The following is a 20,899-nucleotide window of genomic DNA, read 5'->3' as shown; positions in this document are numbered from 1 at the left end:
GCCAGGGCCTTTCCCAGTTCATGGACACAGATCCCAGTGCCAGGGCCTGTCCCAGTTCATGGACACGGATCCCAGTGCCAGGGCCTGTCCCAGTTCATGGACACGGATCCCAGTGCCAGGGCCTGTCCCCATCCCATGGACATGGACACAGATCCCAGTGCCAGGGCCTGTCCCCATCCTGTGGGACACAAATCCCAGTGCCAGGGCCTGTCCCAGTTCATGGACACAGATCCCAGTGCCAGGGCCTGTCACCATCCTGTGGGACACAAATCCCAGTGCCAGGGCCTGTCCCAGTTCATGGACACGGATCCCAGTGCCAGGGCCTGTCCCAGTGCCATGGACATGGACACGGATCCCAGTGCCAGGGCCTGTCCCAGTGCCATGGGCACGGATCCCAGTGCCAGGGCCTTTCCCAGTTCATGGACACAGATCCCAGTGCCAGGGCCTGTCCCAGTTCATGGACACGGATCCCAGTGCCAGGACCAGGCCCCATCCAGGATCGGCCGGATCCCACCGGGAAGGGATCTCCAGCCCGTCATGAACCATGGAGGAGTTTCCCTGTGAAGGGAACTGCCAGGGCCCGATCCCCCCGGATGAGTTCCTGGGGACGAAATCCTGCTGGGACACGCTGGGGGACAGTCCCTGTCCTCTGTGCATCCCTGAGAATTCCCAGATTCCTGCAGGAGCTCCCCACGGAATGAGCCACGGGCAGAGAGGCTTTATTGGGAACATGATTTGGCGAAGGGAGTTGATCCAGCCCCAGTCCTAATCCCAATCCAACCCCAAACTCATCCCAATCCCAATCCATCCCCAAGCCCATCCCAATTTCCTGGTAATGGGGTAGAAGCTCCAGGGGAGCCACCTCTGGCTCTGTATCCCACCGGGAAGAGCCGGCACAACCTCTCCACTCCTGGCTGACATTCCCTGCAGGGACAATTACCAGTCCCACTCTTTGGGATGTGGATCCTGAGGGCAAATCCTGCTGGGACACCCTGGGGAACAGTCCCTGTCCTTTGCCATCCCTAAGAATTCCCAAATTTCTGTAGGTTTCCCCTGGAGATCCCCACGGAATGGGCAGAGGGGCTTTATTGGGAACACGGGCTGGGAAGGGAGTGGATGCAGCCCATATCCCACCCCAATCCCAATCCCATCCCAGTCCCCTGGGAATGGGGCAGAGGCTCCATGAGAGCCGTCTCAGGGTCCGTATCCCACTGGGAAGAGCCGGCACAGCCTCTCCACCCCCGGCTGCCATTCCCTGCGCGAACAATTCCCAATCCCAATCCTTGGGAATATTCCCAAAGGCAAATCCTGCTGGGACAGTCCCTGTCCTTTGCCACCCCTGAGAATTCCTAAACTTCCACAGGATCCCCACCAGAGATCCCCACGGAATGGGCAGAGGGGCTTTATTGGGAACCTGGGTTGGGAAGGGAGTGGATCCAGCCCCAAACCCACATCAATCCCAATCCCAATCCAGCTCCAAACTCATCCCGATCCAAATCCAGTCCCAATCCCATCCCAATCCCCTGGGAATGGGGCAGAAGCTCTGGGAGCACCAACTCTGGGTCTGTATCCCACTGGGAAGAGTTGGCACAGCCTGTCCACCCCTGGCTGACATTCCCTGCAGGGACAATTCCCAATCCCAATCCCAATCCCAATCCCAATCCAGTCCTAATTCCACCACAATCCCTGGGGAATGGGGTAGAAGCTCCAGGAGCGCCAACTCTGGTTCCATATCCCGCTGGGAAGAGCCAGCACAGCCGACATTCCCTGCAAGGACAATTCCCAGTCCCAACCCCTGGGAACATTCCCAGAGACAATTCCTGCTGGGACACCCTGGGGGACAGTCCCTGTCCTCTGCCATCCCTGAGAATTCCCAAATTCCTGCAGGATCCCCACCAGAGATCCCCATGGAATGAGCAGAGGGGCTTTATTGGGAACATGGGCTGGGGAATGGGTGGCTCCAGCCCCAAACCACTCCAATTCCAGCCTCAAACCCAATCTCAATCTCAATCCCAATCCCATCCCAATCCCAATCACCAGGGAATGGGGCAGAGGCTCCATGAGAGCCGTCTCAGCCCGGGAAGAGCCGGCACAGCCTCTTCACCCCTGGCTGACATTCCCCGCAGGGACAATTCCCAATCCCAATCCAAATCCCATTCCCATTCCCAATCCCAATCCAAATCCCAATTCCAATCCCAATCCAGTCCTACTCCCACCCCGATCCCTACAAATGGGGCAGAGGCTCCAGGAGAGCCAACTCTGGTTCCATATCCCACCGGGAAAAGCCGGCACAGCCGACATTCCCTGCAGGGCCAATTCCCAATCCCAATCCCCGGGACGCCAATCCCAAGGAACACCCGCTCATCCCTGGATGTTGCCGCCGTCTCCATCCCCTCCCAGCAGCGCTTCCCTCTCCTGTGGGTCGCTCCCGGCATTCCCGGTATTCCGGGCGCCCCGCAGCGCGCGGTGCAGGCCGTTGTAGAGCGCGGCCCCGGCCAGGAGCAGGGCGAATCCCGGGATCTGGAGGGCGTGGAAGCGCTCCCAGCGCAGCGCCAGGCTGAGCGCCCAGACCAGCAGCGTGCGCAGGCTGTCCAGCACCGTGCGCGTGGTCGCGCTCAGCTCCCGCGTCACGCTGATCCCCGCGAAGTTGAAGAAGGAGATGCTCCCGATGTTGCCCAGCAGCGCCGCCAGGATCAGGGGCTCCCGGCGGATCTGGCACCAGGCGTCCGCGGGATCCTCCAGGACCCCGCGGGGGTTCCCCGAGAGCCGCCCCGCCGGGATGAAGGACAGCGGCACCAGCAGCAGCGCCAGGATGGAGAAGCCGAAAAGACCTGCGGGGAATCGGGATTTCCGTGGGATTGCCCGGGGAATGCGGCACGGGCTCTGGGAGAGATGGCTATGGCCCCAGTCCCAATCCCAATCCAGCCCCAAATCCATCCCAATCCCCTGGGAATGGGGCAGACACTCCGGGAGAGCTGGCTGTGGCCCCAGTCCCAATCCCAATCACAATCCCAATCCGATTCCAATTCCAATCCAGCCCCAATCCCATCCCAATCCCCTGGGAATGGGGTAGAGCCTCCAGGAGAGCTGGCTGTGGCCCCAATCCCAATCCCAATCCCAATCTCAATCCCAATCCTAATCCCAATCCAGCCCCAATCCCATCCCAGTCCCCTGAGAATGGGGCAGAGTCTCCAGGAGAGCTGGCTGTGGCCGCAGTCCCAATTCCAATTCCAATCTCTATCCAAATCACAATCCCAATCCCAATCCAGCCCCAATCCCCTGGGAATGGGGCAGAGGCTCCAGGAAAGCTGGCTGTGGCCCCAATCCCAATCCTAATTCCAATCCAGCCCCAATCCCATCCCGGTCCCCTGAGAATGGGGCAGAGGCTCCAGGAGAGCCGGCTGTGGCTCCAGTGCCAGTCCCAATCCCAATCCCAATCCCAATCCCAATCCAGTCCCAATCTCATCCCAATCCCCTGGGAATGGGGCAGAGGCTCTGGGAGCACCAGCTGTGGGCCCCAATCCCAATCCCAATCTGAGAATTCCCAGATTTCTGCAGGAGACGCCCATGGGATGAGCCATGGTATTTTCATGGGATTCCCACTGTTGAGGATTGCCAGGATTTCTGGGATTCAAGGGAATCGCGGACCTTCGGTGCCCACGGCGCGCAGCGGGTGCACGTCGTGGCTGAAGATGAATTTCTCCTCCAGCACCATCTGGATGGACACGATGGCCTGGGCCAGCAGGATCAGGAGGTCACCTGGGAAAACAGGGAAAACCGGGATAGCAACAGGGAAAAGAACAGAGAAAACAAGGAAAACAACAGGGATAACAACAGGAAAAACCGGGATAACAACAGGGAAAATCAGGAAAACAACAGGGAATAGAACAGAGATAACAACAGGAAAAACTGGGATAACAACAGGGAAAAGAACCGGGAAAAGAAAAAACGGGGATAACAACAGGGAAAATAACAGGGATAATAACAGGAAAAAATGGGATAACAACAGGGACAACAGGGAAAACAACAGGGAAAATCAGGATAAAACAGGGAAAAGAAAAGGGAAAACAGGGATAACAACAGGGAAAACAAGGAAAACAACAAGGGAAAAAAAAGGGAAAAAAGTGGGGAAAACTGGGATAACAGGGAAAAGAACAGGGATAACAACAGGGAAAACTGGGAAAATTGGGAAAACAACAGGGAAAAACCAGGGAAAAAAACAGGGAAAACAGAGATAACAATGGAGATAACAACAGGAAAAACTGGGATAACAGGGAAAAGAACAGGGAATACAGGGAAAAGAACAGGGAAAAGAAAAGGGAAAACAGGGATAACAACAGGGAAAACAGGGAAAACAACAAGGAAAATCGGGATAACGACAGGGAAAACAGGGAAAATTGGGATAACAAAAGGGAAAACCTGGATAGCAACAGGGAAAATAGGGAAAACAACAGGTGAAAACAGGGAAAAGAACAGGGAAAACCAGGATAACAACAGGGAAAACAACAGGGATAACAACAGGGCAAACAACAGGGAAAACAAGAGGGAAAACAAGAGGGAAAACAGGAATAATAACAGGGAAAACAACAGGGAAAAGAGTGAAAAGGAAGAGAGGAGGAAAATGGGGGAAAAGTGACCCCCCCCCATTCCAAGGAACGACACCCCCATTCCAAGGAGTGAATTCCCCCCATTCCAAGGAGTGAATTCCCCCCATTCCAAGGAGTGAATTCCCCCCATTCCAAGAAGTTTTCCCCCCATTCCAAGGAGTGATGAGTCCAGGGGCCAGCTAGAAATGTAATTAGGCTAATTGAAAAGTGCAGATGAGTCGAGGAGCTGACTGGAACTATAATTAAGACAGTAAAAGACTGAATATTTTAGTTAAGGTTTTAAATAAATTAAGGAGTTAAGTTAGAAATGTTGCTAGCAGGGATCACATACTCTGGTTAAAGAGTAACAAAAATATCAGGAAAAGTAAAATTCCGAGCGACGGGGGATGGATGGAGCACGGTAAAAGGGCAGGAGCCATAAAAATCCTGGCCTTAGGAATAATCCAAGAGTTAGGACAGGCTTAGACCGTGACCAGCAGGCCAAAAGGCCCGACTGGCCGTGGGTGAAGAGCTCAGTGAGGAAGATGATTTTCTTCCTCCCGTATGCCCATCCCTCATTTCAAAACCCACCGACCCCAATTAAGGGAGAACATTTATGCAGCCGTAATGAATATTCAGCTGATTATAATACAGGTCATGAATATGCATCATGTGCCCTTAAAAACTGTGTGAATATGTAAAACCTTTCTGGATAAATAGCAGGAGTCTGTGACTTCCCAAATGGTGTGGGAAAATATTCCAATATTCTGCTCGTGCCCGTGATGTAATAAACACCCTTCATTCCCTCCTTTCCAACTTTAATTAGTTTGTTTGTGCTTCAGTGATCCCCCCATTCCAGGGAATGATCCCCCAATTCCAAGGAGTGATCTCCCCATCCCAAGGAGAGATTCCCCCATTCCAAGAGGTTTTCTCGCCATTCCATGGAGTGATCCCATCATTCCAGGGAGTGACCTCCCCAATCCCAAGGAGTGATTCCCCAATTCCAAGGAGTGATTCCCCAATTCCAAGGAGTGATCCCACCAATCCATGGAGTGATCCCACTAATCCAAGGAGTGATCCCACTAATCCAAGGAGTGATCCCACCAATCCATGGGAGTGATCCCACCAATCCATGGAGTGATCCCACTAATCCAAGGAGTGATCCCACCAATCCATGGAGTGATCCCACTAATCCAAGGAGTGATCCCACCAATCCATGGAGTGATCCCACTAATCCAAGGAGTGATCCCACCAATCCATGGAGTGATCCCACTAATCCATGGAGTGATCCCACTAATCCAAGGAGTGATCCCACCAATCCATGGAGAGATCTCCCCATCCCAAGGAGAGATTCCCCCATTCCAAGAGGTTTTCCCACCATCCCATGGAGTGATCCCATCATTCCAGGGAGTGACCTTGCCATTCCAAGGAGTGATCCCCTCATTCCAACAAGTGACCTCCCCAATTCCATGGAGTGATCCCCCGATCCCAAGGATAGATCCCCCCATTCCAAGAGGTTTTACCACCGTCCCAAGGAGTGACCCCGCCATTCCGAGAAGCTTCCCCCCCATTTCCATTGAGTGATCCCGCCATCCCAAGGAGGGATCCCACCATTCCAAGGAGCTTCACCCCCATTTCCATTGAGTGATCCCCCCATTCCAAGAACTTTTCCTGCCATCCCATGGAGTGACCCCGCCATTCCAAGGGATGATCCCACCATTCCAAGAGGTTTTCCCACGATCCCATGGAGTGACCCTGCCATTCCAAGGAGTTTCCCTGCCATCCCATGGAGTGATCCCGCCATCCCATGGAGCGACCCCGCCATTCCAAGGACCTTTCCTACCATCCCAAGGAGTGACCCCGCCATTCCAAGGAATGGTGCCGCCATTCCATGGACCTTTCCTACCATCCCAAGGAGTGACCCCGCCATTCCAAGGAATGGTGCCACCATTCCAAGAGGTTTTCCCATGATCCCATGGAGTGACCCTGCCACTCCAAGGAGTTTTCCTGCCATTCCATGGAGTGATCCCCCAATCCCATGAAGTTTCCCCCTCAGTTCCATGGAGTGATCCCCCCATCCCAAGGAGTGATCCCCTCATTCCAAGAAGTTTTCCCGCCATTCCATGGAGTGACCCTGACATTCTCCAAGGACCTTTCCCACCATCCCAAGGAGTGACCCCGCCATTCCAAGAAGTTTTCCTGCGATCCCAAAGAGTGATCCCACCATTCCAAGGAGTGATCCCACCATTCCAAGTGTGATCCCACTATTCCAAGTTTCCCTGCCATCCCAAGGAGTGATCCCGCCATCCCATGGAGTGGACCTGCTATTCCAAGGAGCTTTTCCCACCATCCCAAGGAGTGACCCTGCCATCCCAAGAAGTTTTCCTGCCATTCCATGGACTGATCTCACCATTCCAACAAGCGACCTCTCCAGTCCCATGGAGTGATCCCACCAATCCAAGGAATGATCCCACCATTCCAAGGAGTGATCACTCCCACTTCCAAGGAGTGATCCCACCAATCCAAGGAATGATCCCACCATTCCAAGGAGTGATCCCACCATTCCAAGGAATGATCCCACCATTCCAAGGAGTGATCCCACCAATCCAAGGAATGATCCCACCATTCCAAGGAATGATCCCACCAATCCAAGGAGTGATCCCGCCATCCTATAGAGTGACCCTGCCATCCCAAGGCCATCCCACTGCCCTGGCATTCCTGGGATACACGCAATGCCAGCCTGTGTCCCACTGCCCTGGCATTCCCAGGATTCCCGCGATCCCAGCCCATGTCCCACTGCCCCAGCATTCCCGGGATTCCTGCGATGCCAGCCTGTGTCCCACTGCCCTGGCATTCTCAGGATAGACACAATGCCCTGGGATGCCCTGGCATTCCCACAATTCCAGCCCATGTCCCACTGCCCCGGCATTCCCAGGATTCCTGCAATTCCAGCCTGTTTCCCACTGCCCTGGCATTCCCAGGACACCCACAATGCCATCCTGTGTCCCACTGCTCTGGCACTCCTGGGATTCTCATGATGACGTTGGCCAGCCCGTGTCCCACTGCCCTGGTATTCCCGGGATACCCATGGTGATGCCAGCCCATGTCCCTCTGCCCTGGCATTCCCAGGATACCCACGATGCCAGCCTGTGTCCCACTGCCCGGCATTCCTGGGACACCCACGATGCCACGGGATGCCCTGGCATTCCCAGGATTCCTTTGATGCCAAAGGATGCCCTGGCATTCCCAGGATACCCGCGATGCCCCGGCATTCCCGGGATACCAGTGATGACATCAGCCAGCCCATGTCCCACCACCCCAGCATTCCCGTGATGCCCCGAGATGCCCTGGCATTCCCGGAATACCGGTGATGACGTCGGCCAGCCCGTGTCCCAGTGCCCTGGCATTCTTGGGATACCCGCAATGCCATGGGATGCCCTGGCATTCCTGGGATACCCGTTATGATGCCAGCCCATGTCCCACTGCCCTGGCATTACTGGGATATCCCTAATGCCAGCCTGTTTCCCATTGCCCTGGCATTCCCAGGATACCCACGTTGCCCCGGGATGCCCTGGCATTCCCAGGATACCCATGATGCCAGCCTGTGTCCTACTGCCCCAGCATTCCTGGGATAGCCTCAATGCCCTGGGATGCCCTGGCATTCCCAGGACAGCCACGATGCCCTAGCATTCCCGGGATACCTGTGATGATGCCAACCCATGTCCAACTGCCCCACCATTCCCGGGATACCTGCAATGCCATGGGATACCCTGGCATTCCTGGGATACCCGTGATGCCAGCCCGTGTCCCACTGCCCTGGCATTCCTGGAATACCCGTGATGCCATGGGATGCCCTGGCATTCCCGTGATGCCAGCCCGTGTCCCACTGCCCCGGCATTCCTGGCATTCCTGTGATGCCAGCCCGTGTCCCACCGCCCCGGCATTCCCGGGATTCCCGCGATGCCCCGGCATTCCCGGGATACCGGTGATGACGTCGGCCAGCCCGTGCCCGGTGCCGCCGGGGTTCCCGCGCAGATCCGCCAGCCCCACCAGCGCCAGCCCCAGGATGGTGAGCAGGATTCCCGCCCAGTGGCTCCACTCCAGCCGCCGGCCCAGGAACGCCACCGAGAGCAGCCCCGTGAAGATGATGAGGGAGCCCCGGAGCATCTGGAAGCTGGAGGCGCTGGTCATGTTCAAAGCTGCGGGAAAAAACGGCGGGAAAACGCTCAGGACCCGACGGAAACTTCCGGAAACTTCCAGAAATTCCCTGAAATTCCGCAATTTCAGGGGATTGCGCGGCGGACTCACCCACGTACATGATGCTGGTGCCGGCCATGTCGCACAGGGCGGGGGGCAGGAACAGCAGGGCGTTGAAGGGTCGGGATGGGGCCGGGGCTGGATCCCGATCCCGATCCTGATCCCGATCCTGATCCCGATGCGCGCGGCGCCGATCCCGCAGGCGCAGCAGGTAGAACACCGGGAGGCAGGAGAATTCCCCCAGGAACATCCCGGCGGCCTGGGGGACATGGGGAATAATGGCGTTCAAGTGTAGGATTTGGGGTTGGAAACGGGAATAATGGGGTTCATGTGTAGGATTTGGGGTTGGAAACGGGAATAATGGGGTTCAAGTGTAGGATTTGGGGTTGGAAATGAGAATAATGGGGTTCATGTGTAGGATTTGGGGTTGGAAACGGGAATAATGGGGTTCATGTGTAGGATTTGGGGTTGGAAACGGGAATAATGGGGTTCATGTGTAGGATTCGGGGTTGGAAACGGGAATAATGGGGTTCATGTGTAGGATTTGGGGTTGGAAATGAGAATAATGGGGTTCATGTGTAGGATTTGGGGTTGGAAATGGGAATAATGGGGTTCATGCGTAGGATTTGGGGTTGGAAATGGGAATAATGGGATTCAATGTAGGAAGAGGGCTGGAAATGGGAATAATGGGGTTCATGTGTAGGATTTGGGGTTGGAAACGTGAATAATGGGGTTCATGTGTAGGAACAGGGCTGGAAATGGGAATAATGGCGTTCATGTGTAGGATTTGGGGTTGGAAACGGGAATAATGGGGTTCATGTGTAGGAAGAGGGCTGGAAATGGGAATAATGGCGTTCATGTGTAAGATTTGGGGTTGGAAATGAGAATAATGGGGTTCAAGCGTAGGAAGAGGGCTGGAAATGGGAATAATGGGGTTCATGTGTAGGATTTGGGGTTGGAAATGGGAATAATGGGGTTCATGTGTAGGAAGAGGGCTGGAAATGGGAATAATGGGGTCATGTGTAGGAATGGGGTTGGAAACGGGAATAATGGGGTTCAAGTGTAGGATTTGGGTTTGGAAACGGGAATAATGGGGTTCATGTGTAGGATTTGGGGTTGGAAACGGGAATAATGGGGTTCAAGCTTAGGATTTGGGGTTGGAAACGGGAATAATGGGGTTCATGTGTAGGATTTGGGGTTGGAAACGGGAATAATGGGGTTCAAGCTTAGGATTTGGGGCTGGAAACAGGAATAATGGGGTTCACCTGTAAGAATGGGGGCTGAAATGGGAATAATGGGCTGCATCTGCAGGAATGGGGGCCGGAAACTGGAAAAGGGGGTTCACATGTAGGAATGGGAGTTGGAAATGGGAATTATGGGGTTCATGTGTAGGAATGGGGCTGGAAGCTGGAATGGGGGAATCACCGGCAGGAATGGGGCTGGAAATGGGAATAATGGGGTTCAAGTGTAGGAATGGGCCTGGAAGCTGTGAAAGGAGGATCAGCAGTAGGAAAGGGAGTTGGAAATGGGAATAATGGGGTTCACCTGTAGGAATGGGGCTGGAAGCCGGAAAAGGGGGATCAGCTGTAGGAAAAGGGGCTGGAAATGGGAACAATGGGGTTCAGGTGCAGGACTGGGGGCTGGAAGCTGGAAAAGGGGGTTCACCTGTAGGAATGGGGCTGGAAATGGTAATGATGGGGCTGGAACCTGGAATGGGATTGTCACTTACAGGAATGGCTTGGGAAGTAGGAAATGGGGCTGGAAGCTGGACTAAGGGGGATCTCCTGCAGGACTGAGATTGGAAGCAGTAATGGAGTTGGAATCAGGAATGGGATTGGAATTGGGAATGGGGATGGGATTGGGAATGGGGCTGGAGCCGAGAATGGGGCTGGAATCAGCCCCATCCCATAGGAATGGGATTGGAATTAGGAATGGGGCTGGAATTGGGAATGTCACCTGCAGGAAGGGATTGGAATTGGGAACGGGGCTGGAATTTGAAACGGGGCTGGAATCAGGAACGTGGTTGGAGTTGGGAATGGGGCTGGAATCAGGAATGGGGATTAAATTGGGAATGGGACTGGAATCGGGAATCTCACCTGCAGCAAGGGGTGCTGGGATCGGGAATGGGGCTGGGATCGGGAATGGGGCTGGGATCAGGAATGGGGCTGGGATCGGGAATGGGACTGGGGTTGGGAATCATACCTGCAGGAAGGGGTGTTGGGATTGGGAACGGGGCTGGGATCAGGAATGGGGCTGGGATCGGGAATGGGACTGGGGTTGGGAATCATACCTGCAGGAAGGGGTGTTGGGATCAGGAATGGGGCTGGGATCGGGAATAGGGTTGGGATCGGGAATGGGACTGGGGTTGGGAATCTTACCTGCAGGAAGGGGTGCTGGGATCGGGAATGGGTCTGGGATCGGGAATGGGGCTGGGATCTGGAATCTCACCTGCAGGAAGGGATTGGAATCGGGAACAGGGCTGGAATCGGGAATGGGGTTGGAACTGGGAATGGGGCTGGAATTTGGAATGGGGATGAAATTGAGAATCTCACCTGTGGGAATGGGGCTGGGGTCGGGAATCTCACCTGCAGGAATGGGGCTGGAACTGGGAATCTCACCTGCAGGAAGGGGTGTTGGGATCGGGAATGGGGCTGGGATCGGGAATCTCACCTGCAGGAAGGGGTGCTGGAATTTGTGCTCCTCTTTCCCATCGCAGCCGGGAGCGCTGAAGTTGTCGGCCCACCTGGGAGGGATCGCGATCGGGATCATCCCCAAATCCCGGGACTCGGGGCCGTGCCCTGGGACAGCAGCGCCCCCAAGTGACACCGCCGGGCCGGGACGTCCCCAGGGAAGGCGACACCGCCGGGCCTGTCCCGGCCTGAGCAGCCCTGGCTGGGATCCCGGGATTGAGTGACAGCCGGGAACGGGACACCGGGAACGGGACACCGGGAACGGGACACCGGGAACGGGACACCCCATGTCCCAAAAATCCGGATCTGGGATCCCGGGATTGAGTGACAGCCGGGAACGGGACACCAGGAACGGGACACCCCATGTCCCAAAAATCCGGATCCTGAGTGACAGCCGGGAACGAGACACCGGGAACGGGACACCGGGAACGGGACACCCCAGGTCCCAAAAATCCGGATCCTGAGTGACAGCCGGGAACGAGACACCGGGAACGGGACACCGGGAACGGGACACCCCATGTCCCAAAAATCCGGATCTGGGATCCCAGGATTGAGTGACAGCCGGGAAGGGGACACCGGGATTGGGACACTGGGAATGGGACACTGGGATTGGGACACCGGGATTGGGACACGGGAACGGGACACTGGGATTGGGACACGGGAACGGGACACCCCATGTCCTAAAAATCCTGATCCTGAGTGAGAGCCGGGAACGGGACACCAGGAACGGGACACCGGGAATGGGACACCGGGAACGGGACACTCCATGTCCCAAAACTCCGGATCTGGGATCCCGGGATTGAGTGACAGCCGGAAATGGGACACCAGGATTGGGACACTGGGAACGGGACACCGGGAACGGGACACTCCATGTCCCAAAACTCCGGATCTGGGACTGAGGAACACAGGAATGGGACACCCCATGTCCCCAAAACGGCGGATCCTGAGGAACACCAGATCCATAAAATCGCCCCAGCCCCAGTTTGGGGTAAATCCCCCTTTTCTTGGCTGCTCCAACCGCCCTCTGGCCAAAGCAGGACCCTTCGGACGCGGATTTCCCATCCCACAGACCCCGAATGTCCCCCGGGCCCCCCCAAATCCAGCCGGGAACGCCCCCGACCCCCCAGGCACCCCTCCCATCGCTGTTTTCCGCCAATCCCGGGAGATTCGGGGCTGACTCATTCCCGGGGTGTCGCAAGAGGCTTTTTTGGGACCTCACGTGTCCCCTCCGCCTCAGTTTCCCTTTCCGGGGCTGGCATCGGCCGGGATCGGCCGGAATCCGCCGGGATCGGCAGGAATCAGCTGGGTTTCGCCGGAATCCTTCTGGGATCGGCCGGGATGAGCCGGCCCGGCAGGTCCGCCCTGCCCGGGCACATTTTGGGACGGCCGCGGGTCGGCAATGACGTCACTGCGGCGCTTCCCGGGATTTTGGGGAGCGGGAGGAGCCGCACGGGCACCCGGGGGGGGGCTCCACTCCAAAATGGGCTGGAGGTGCCCAAATTCCTTCCCCGACCCCAAAAGGAGCGGGATCCCCCCCAAAAAGGATCCCCTCATTAGGGGTGGGGACACCGAGGTGACCCCAAAGCACCGGGGGGGGTCCCCAAAGCCACTCACGGGGACACAGCCGCGACACCGGGAGGGGCGGGGCGGGGCCCGGGGAATTTGGGGGATTTTGGGGATTTTGGGGTATTTTGGGGGACTCACTTGGCCGCCAGGGTGTTGATGGAGCCGGTGAGGAGCATGAGCGCGGCCAGGCCCAGCTGGTACCGGGACCACGCCATGGCCCCCCCACGGCACGGCCGACCGCGGGGACACGCCCCCGGACACGCCCACACAGAGGGGACACACCCCCGGACACGCCCACACAGAGGGGACACACCCCCGGACACGCCCACCCTGAGGACACGCCCCCGTCAGCCGAATGTGGGATACGCCCCTGGCCACGCCCCTAATGGAATAAACCCGCCCCTGATCGAGCTGGCCACGCCCATAGAGCAGCAGAAGGGGTCCGGGAGACCACGCCCCATAATTTGCATAACCACGCCCTCACCCCGGTGCCGCCGATCCCGGGAATTCTGTCCTGGTAAATCTGTTCTGGGAATTCTGTCCTGGAATTCTGTCCCGGGTATTTTATCTTGAGAATTTTGTCCCTGGAATTCTGTCCCTATGGTTCTGTCCCAGAATTTTTTGCCGGGAATTCTGTCCCAGGAATTCTGACCGGAAATTCTGACCCCGGGAATTTTCTCTTGTGAATTCTGTCCCGAGGATTCTGTCTTGGGAACTCTCTCCCGGGAATTCTCATCCTGGAATTCTGTCCTGGGAATTCTGTCCAGGGATTTCTATCCAGGGAATTTTATCTTGAGAATTCTGTCATGGGATTCTGTCCCGGGAATTGTGTCCCGGAATTCTGTCCTGGGGATTCTGTCCCGGGGATTTTATCTTGGAAATTCTGTCGCAGGAATTCTGTTCTGGAGATTCTGCCCTGGAATTCTGTCCAGGGAACTTTGTCCTAGGAATTCTGTTCTGGGGATTTTGTTCCGGGAATTCTGTCCCAGGATTTCTGTCTTGGAAATTCTGTCGCAGGAATTCTGTTCTGGGGATTTTGTTCCGGGAATTCTGTCCCAGGATTTCTGTCTTGGGCATTCTGTCCCGGGAATTCTGTCTCAGGAATTCTGTCCCGGAGATTCTGTCTCGGGATTCTGCCCCGGGATTTCTGTCCCGGGATTTCTGTCCCTGTGGTTCCTGTCCCGGTGCCACCGCCCCCTTGTCCCCACCGTGTCCCCCCCCCCGTGTCCCCGCGCACCCGGCAGGTGGCGCTGTCAGACCGGGATCGGGATTGCCGGGATCCATTCCCGGGATTCGGGACCCTCAGGGCCCGCCCGGGATAAAGCCGGGATGAACCTGACTGGGATAAACCTCTCTGTGATAAACCTGGCTTTGATAAACCCGGGATAAATCTGACTGCGATAAACCAGACTGCGATAAACCTGTCTGGGATAAACCTGGGAGAAACCTGGCTGGGATAAATCCGGGATAAACCTGACTGCAATAAACCTGACTGCGATAAACCTGACTGTGATAAACCCGGGATAAACCTGGCTGGGATTAACCTGGGAGAAACGTGTCTGGGATAAACCCGGGAGAAACGTGTCTGGGATAAACCCGGGATAAACCTGTCTGGTATAAACCCGGGATAAACCTGTCTGGGATAAACCCGGGATAAACCTGTCTGGGATAAACCCGGGATAAACCTGTCTGGGATAAACCCGGGATAAACCTGTCTGGGATAAACCTACTGGGGAACCTGTCTGGGATAAACCCGGGAGAAACCCGTCTGGGATAAACCTACTGAGGATGAACCTGGCTGGGATAAACCCGGGATAAACCTGTCTGGGATAAACCTACTGGGGATGAACCTGGCTGGGATAAACCCGGGATAAATCTGCCCTGGATAAACCTGCCCAGGATAAACTTATCTGGGATAAACCTGGAATAAACCTGTCTGGGGTAAACCTGCCCAGGATAAACTCGGGATAAACCTGCCTGAGATAAACCTGTCTGGGATAAACCCAGGATAAACCTGCCCATGATAAACCTGCCCGGGATAAACCTGCCCGGGATAAACCTGTCCAGGATAAACCTGCCTGGTATAAATCAGGGATAAACCTGCCCAGGATAAACCTGTCTGGGATAAACCCGGGATAAATCTACCCATGATAAACCAGGATAAACCTGCCTGGGATAAACCTGTCTGGGATAAACCCAGGATAAACCTGCCCATGATAAACCAGGATAAACCTGCCTGGGATAAACCTGTCCAGGATAAACCTGACTGGGACAAGCCTACCTGGGATAAGCCTGTGTGGGATAAATTTGTCTGGAAAGAGCTGACCAGGGTAAACCCGGGATAAATCTGCCCAGGATAAACCCAGGATAAACCTGCCCGGGATAATCCCCGGAAGTTTCTCTGGCCCCCTGTTCCCTCCTGGGCCTCCCCCACAACCGGTGATGAATTGTTTTTCCGTACCTTTTCCACCCCTTTTTCCACCCCTTTTCCAGCCCTTTTCCTTCCCTTTCTCACCCCATTCCCACCCCATTCCCGCTCTTTTCCCAACCCTTTCCCACCCCTTTTTCAATCCCTTTTCCCACCCCTTTTTCCATTCCTTTTCCACCCACTTTCTACCCCTTTTCCATCTCTTTTCCATCTATTTTCCACCCCTTTTTAATCCCTTTTTCATCTCTTTTCCCATTCCTTTCCCATCAATTTTCCAGCCCTTTGGCACCCTTTCCCATGCCTGGGGATGGGAATTCCCAATCCAAGGATTTCAGCAAGGCCAGGATCAGGATGGGATTAACCCTTCCCATGCCTGGGGGTTGGGCAGAGTGGGGAGGGGGAAATCGTCTGAGGGAGGGGCAGGGGGGACAGAAATGTGACCCTGGGGGGGACAAAAATGTGACCCTGGGGGGGACAAGAGCATGGCCAGAGGTGGACATCAAAATGTGATCCTGGGGGACAGAAATGTGACCTTGGGGGACACCAAAATAAGGTCCTGAAGGGGACAGAAATGTGACCCTGGAGGGGACAAGAGTGTGACCCTGGGAGACACCAAAATGTGGCCCTAAGGGACAGGAGTGTGACTCCGGGGGACAGAAATGTGGCCCTGGAGGTGACAAGAGTGTGGGCCTAAGGGGGGACATCAAAATGTGACTCTGGCAGGGACAGAAATGTCAGCCTGGGAGACAGAAACGTGACCTTGGGGGACACCAAAATGTGACCCTGGGGTGGATAGAAGTGTGGTCCTGGTGGTGACAAGAGTGTGGCCCTGGTGGGGGGACAGAAATGTGACCCCGGTGGTGACAAGGGTGTGGCCCTGGGGGGGACAGAAATGTGACCCTGGTGGTGACAAGGGTGTGGCCCTAAGGGGGGACAGAAATGTGACCCTGGTGGTGACAAGAGTGTGGCCCTAAGGGGGGACAGAAATGTGACCCTGGTGGTGACAAGGGTGTGGCCCTAAGGGGGGACAGAAATGTGACCTGGTGGTGACAAGGGTGTGGCCCTAAGGGGGGACAGAAATGTGGCCTCTGTGAGGATAAAGGTGTGACCCTAATGGGGATGTGAGGGGGGGACAGGAAAGTGGCCTCAGGAGAGACCCAAATGTGTCACCGGGGAGGGACAGAAAGGTGGCCCTGGAGGGGACAGAAACGTGGCCCTGGGGGACAGAAATGTGACTCTGGACGGGACCCAAATGTGACCCTGGAGGACACCAAAATGTGACCCTGAGGGACAGAAATGTGACCCGGGAGGTGACAAGAGCATGGCCCTAAGGGGGGACAGAATGTCAAATCAAAATGTGGCCCTGGGGGACAGAAAGGTGGCCCTGTAGGGGACAGAAGTGTGACCCTGGGGGACACCAAAATGTGACCCAGAGAGGGGACAAGAGCGTGGCCCTAAGGGGGGAGACCAAAATGTGACCCTGGGGGGGACAGAAATGTGACCCTGGGGGACACCAAAATGTGGCCCCAGAGGGGACAAAATGTGACGTTGGGGGACAGAAATGTCACCCTGGAGGGGACAAGAGATGGCCCTAATGGATGATGGATGGATGGATGGATGATGGATGGATGGATGGATGGATGGATGGATGGATGGATGGATGGATGGATGGATGGATGGATGATGGATGGATGAGTGGATGGATGGATGGATGGATGGATGGATGATGGATGGATGATGGATGGATGGATGGATGGATGGATGGATGGATGGATGGATGGATGATGGATGGATGGATGGATGGATGGATGGATGGATGGATGGATGGATGGATGGATGATGGATGGATGATGGATGGATGGATGATGGATGGATGGATGGATGGATGGATGATGGATGGATGATGGATGGATGATGGATGGATGATGGATGGATGGATGATGGATGGATGGATGGATGGATGGATCCATGGATGATGGATGGATGATGGATGGATGGACGGATGGATGGATGGATGGATGGATGGATGGATGGATGGATGGATGGATGGATGATGGATGGATGATGGATGGATGGATGGATGGATGGATGGATGGATGGATGGATGGATCCATGGATGTATCCATGGATGGATGGATGGATGGATGGATGGATGGATGGATGGATGGATGGATCCATGGATGTATCCATGGATGGATGATGGATGGATGGATGGATGGATGGATGGATGGATGGATGGATGGATGGATGGATGGATGGATCCATGGATGGATGGATCCCAGATCCGGAGGGATTTACGGGAGGCACAGCCAGGATCCCAGGGGATCAGGGTGCTCCTTTCCCAATCCTCATGGGAAACAAAGCCAAGATCCCAGAGGATCGGGATCCTCCTTTTCCAATCCCAAGGGAATTACTGGAGGCAAAGCCGAGATCCCAGAGGATCTGGGCCCTCCTTTTCCAATCCCAAGGGAATTACAGGAAGCGAAGCCAGGATCCCAGGGGATCGGGATCCTCCTTCCCCAGATCCTGAGGGAATTACTGGAAGCAAAGCTGAGATCTCAGAGGATAGGGATCTTCCTTTCCCAGATCCTGAGGGAATTACAGGAAGCGAAGCCAGGATCCCAGGGGATCAGGATCCTCCTTTCCCCATCCTCACGGGTAGCAAAGCTGAGATCCCAGGGGATTGGGATCCTCCTTCCCCAGATCCTGAGGGAATTACTGGAAGCAAAGCTGAGATCTCAGAGGATCAGGACCCTCCTTTCCCAATCCCAAGGGAATTACTGGAAGCAAAGGCGAGATCCCAGGGGATCGGGATCCTCCTTTCCCAGCCCCCTCCCTCTCCATACCCTTTGGGAAGAGCCCAGACACTCCCGAGCTTCCAACCATCCTTTATTTCTCTCTCCAAGGAATGGAACCCCGCAGGACACGTTGGCTTTGGCATGAGAACCAGGGAACCCTTCCCGGCAGGAATCGGGCACCCCTGGGTGAGGAAGATGCAGAAATTCCTCCCTGGAATCGTCAGGAAGCGTCCCCTGAGCCTCCTCTCCGGCGGATACTTCTGGAATTCCACCGATAGCGCCGTTGGTCATAAATATCCTCAGGAATCTGACAAATGTACAGCTCGAGGATCAGAAATCCATGGATTTTTTTTTTCCCCTCTCTGGAAAGGTGATGGAACATCTCCCAAGTCCCCCCCTGCCACCTCCAACGTTCCAGGAGGGTCCCCCCCGTGTCCCCTCTGTGTCCCCCCCGTGTCCCCTGGAGGGGCTTTGGGTGCTGGGAGGGGAAAATTCCATCCTGGAAGGGCGGGAATGGGAAAGGAGGGAAGCTCTGCTTCCCTGTCGGGGCGGTGGTGACAGAGGTGACCCCCGGGGTATCCCAGGGAATTCCGGGAGTGTCCCAGGAGTGAGGGCGGTGGTGGGAAGGGGTGTGGAGGGAAGGATGGAGGAGTGTTGTAACATCCCGGATTTCTCTCTGAGGGAAAGGATTCCATCCCCGGAGTCCTGGCGAGGATGGGAAGGGGGATCCCGGGGGATAGTTGCCCCCAAAGTTCCTCCCCGAGGGAACAGTTCCATTCCCAGAGTCCCGGTGAGGATGGAGATGGGGATCCCATGGGAAAATATCCCAAAAAAATCCTCCCTGAGGGGAATAATTCCACCCCTGGAGCCTTGGGGAGGTTGGAGACGGAGATCCCAAGGGAAAAGATCCCAAATTTCCCCCAAAATACCTTCCCAGGAGGAACAATTCCACCCCTGAAGTCTTGGGGAGGATGGAGATGGAGATCCCATGGGAAAATATCCCAGATTTCCCCAAATACCGTTCCAGAAGGAACAGCTCTACCCCCAGAGCTTTGGAAAGGATGAAAATGGGGATCCCACGGGAAAATATCCCAGATTGTCCCCAAAAAAAACCACTCTGAGGGAAATAATTCCTTCCCTGGTGCCTTGGAGAGGATGGAGAAGGGGATCCCATGGGAAAATATCCCAAACTGTCTCCAAAATACCATTCCAGGAGGAACAATTCCATCCCTGGAGCCTTCAGGAGGACAGAAATGGGGATCTCAAGGGAAAATACCCTGATTATCCCCAAAAAAAACTACTCTGAGGGAAATAATTCCACCCCTGGAGCTCTGGGGAGGATGGAGATGGGGAATCTCATGGGAAAATATCCCAGATTTCCCTAAATACCATTCTAGGAGGAACAGCGCTACCCCCAGAGCTTTGGAGAGGATGAAAATGGGCATCCCAAGGGAAAAGATCCCAAATTTCCGCAAAAATACCTTCCCAGGAGGAACAATTCCATCCCTGGAGCCCTGGGGAGGATGGAGATTGGAGATCCCATGGGAAAATATCCCAGATTCCCCCCAAAATTCCTTCCCAGGAGGAACAATTCCATCCTGGAGTCTTGGAGAGGATGGAAATGGGGATCCCACGGGAAAATATCCCAGATTGTCCCCAAAAAAAAACACTCTGAGGGAAATAATTCCATCCCTGGTGCCTTGGAGAGGATGGAGATGGGGATCCCATGGAAAAACATCCTGAATTTTCCCCAAAATACCTTCCCAGGAGGAACAGTTTCATCCGTGGAGAGGATGGAAATGGGGATCTCAAGGGAAAATACCCTGATTATCCCCAAACAAACTACTCTGAGGAAAATAATTCCACCCCTGGAGCTCTGGGGAGGATGGAGATGGGGGATCTCATGAGAAAATACCCCAGATCGTCCCCAAAATACCTTCCCAGGAGGAACAATTCCATCCCTGGAGCCCTGGGGAGGATGGAGATGGGGGATCCCATGGGAAAATATCCCAGATATTCCCCAGACACCTTCCTGAGGGGAACAACCCCATCCCCGGACCCTCGGCGTGGATGGGCACGGAAATCCCGTGGGATCAGCCGGGCTCCCACGGATGATTCCCGCTAAATCCCGAGGACTCCCAGCTCTGCCCCGCCACGAATTTGGGTTAAGACAGCCCCAAATCCCAGGGTTTGGAGCAGCCTACGTGACTCCCGGCTGCTTTTGCGGGCGGCTGATGTGGAAAAGCTCCGGCTAAGCCCCTCTTAGCCTGATTTCCGCGGCCGTCGGGTCCCTCTGCGCTTCCCGGGGAATTCCCGAGGATCCAGAGCTGCCCACGGTGGGAGGTGCCCCTCAATTCCGAGGCTCTCCCGCTCTCCCAAGTTTCACATTTTCAAGGAGTGGTTTTTGTGTGTGTGTGTGTGTGTGTGTGTGTGTGTGTGAAATTAAAATCCAAGAGGTTTTAAATTAAAATCCATTCCGGAGCCAACGGGCACGGCCCCGCTCCGGCGTCGTTCCCGAGTCCGGAGCAGCTTCCTCCCGCTCCAGGAGGGATCCGGGATGGGAGGGCGCGATGA

General features: G+C 55.4%; 1 protein-coding gene across 1 annotated transcript; it reads right to left on the bottom strand.

Annotated features, from left to right (window-relative positions):
- Positions 1–2,085: 2,085 nt before the first annotated feature.
- On the bottom strand, positions 2,086–13,351 carry LOC134416507 (solute carrier family 35 member F6-like). Its single transcript, XM_063153216.1, has 6 exons — positions 13,238–13,351; positions 11,514–11,586; positions 8,895–9,102; positions 8,570–8,785; positions 3,649–3,759; positions 2,086–2,831 (listed from the first exon to the last, which is right to left on the bottom strand). Exons 1-6 carry the CDS (start codon positions 13,312–13,314, stop codon positions 2,362–2,364), a joined length of 1,155 nt encoding a protein of 384 aa, XP_063009286.1. The 5' UTR covers positions 13,315–13,351; the 3' UTR covers positions 2,086–2,361.
- Between the last annotated feature and the right edge of the window lie 7,548 nt (positions 13,352–20,899).

Source organism: Melospiza melodia, chromosome 3, assembly GCF_035770615.1.
Source record: "Melospiza melodia melodia isolate bMelMel2 chromosome 3, bMelMel2.pri, whole genome shotgun sequence".
NCBI classification, from domain to species: domain Eukaryota; kingdom Metazoa; phylum Chordata; class Aves; order Passeriformes; family Passerellidae; genus Melospiza; species Melospiza melodia.
The sequence above is the reverse complement of the archived record's forward strand: the minus strand, read 5'-3'. Positions and strand labels throughout refer to the sequence as shown.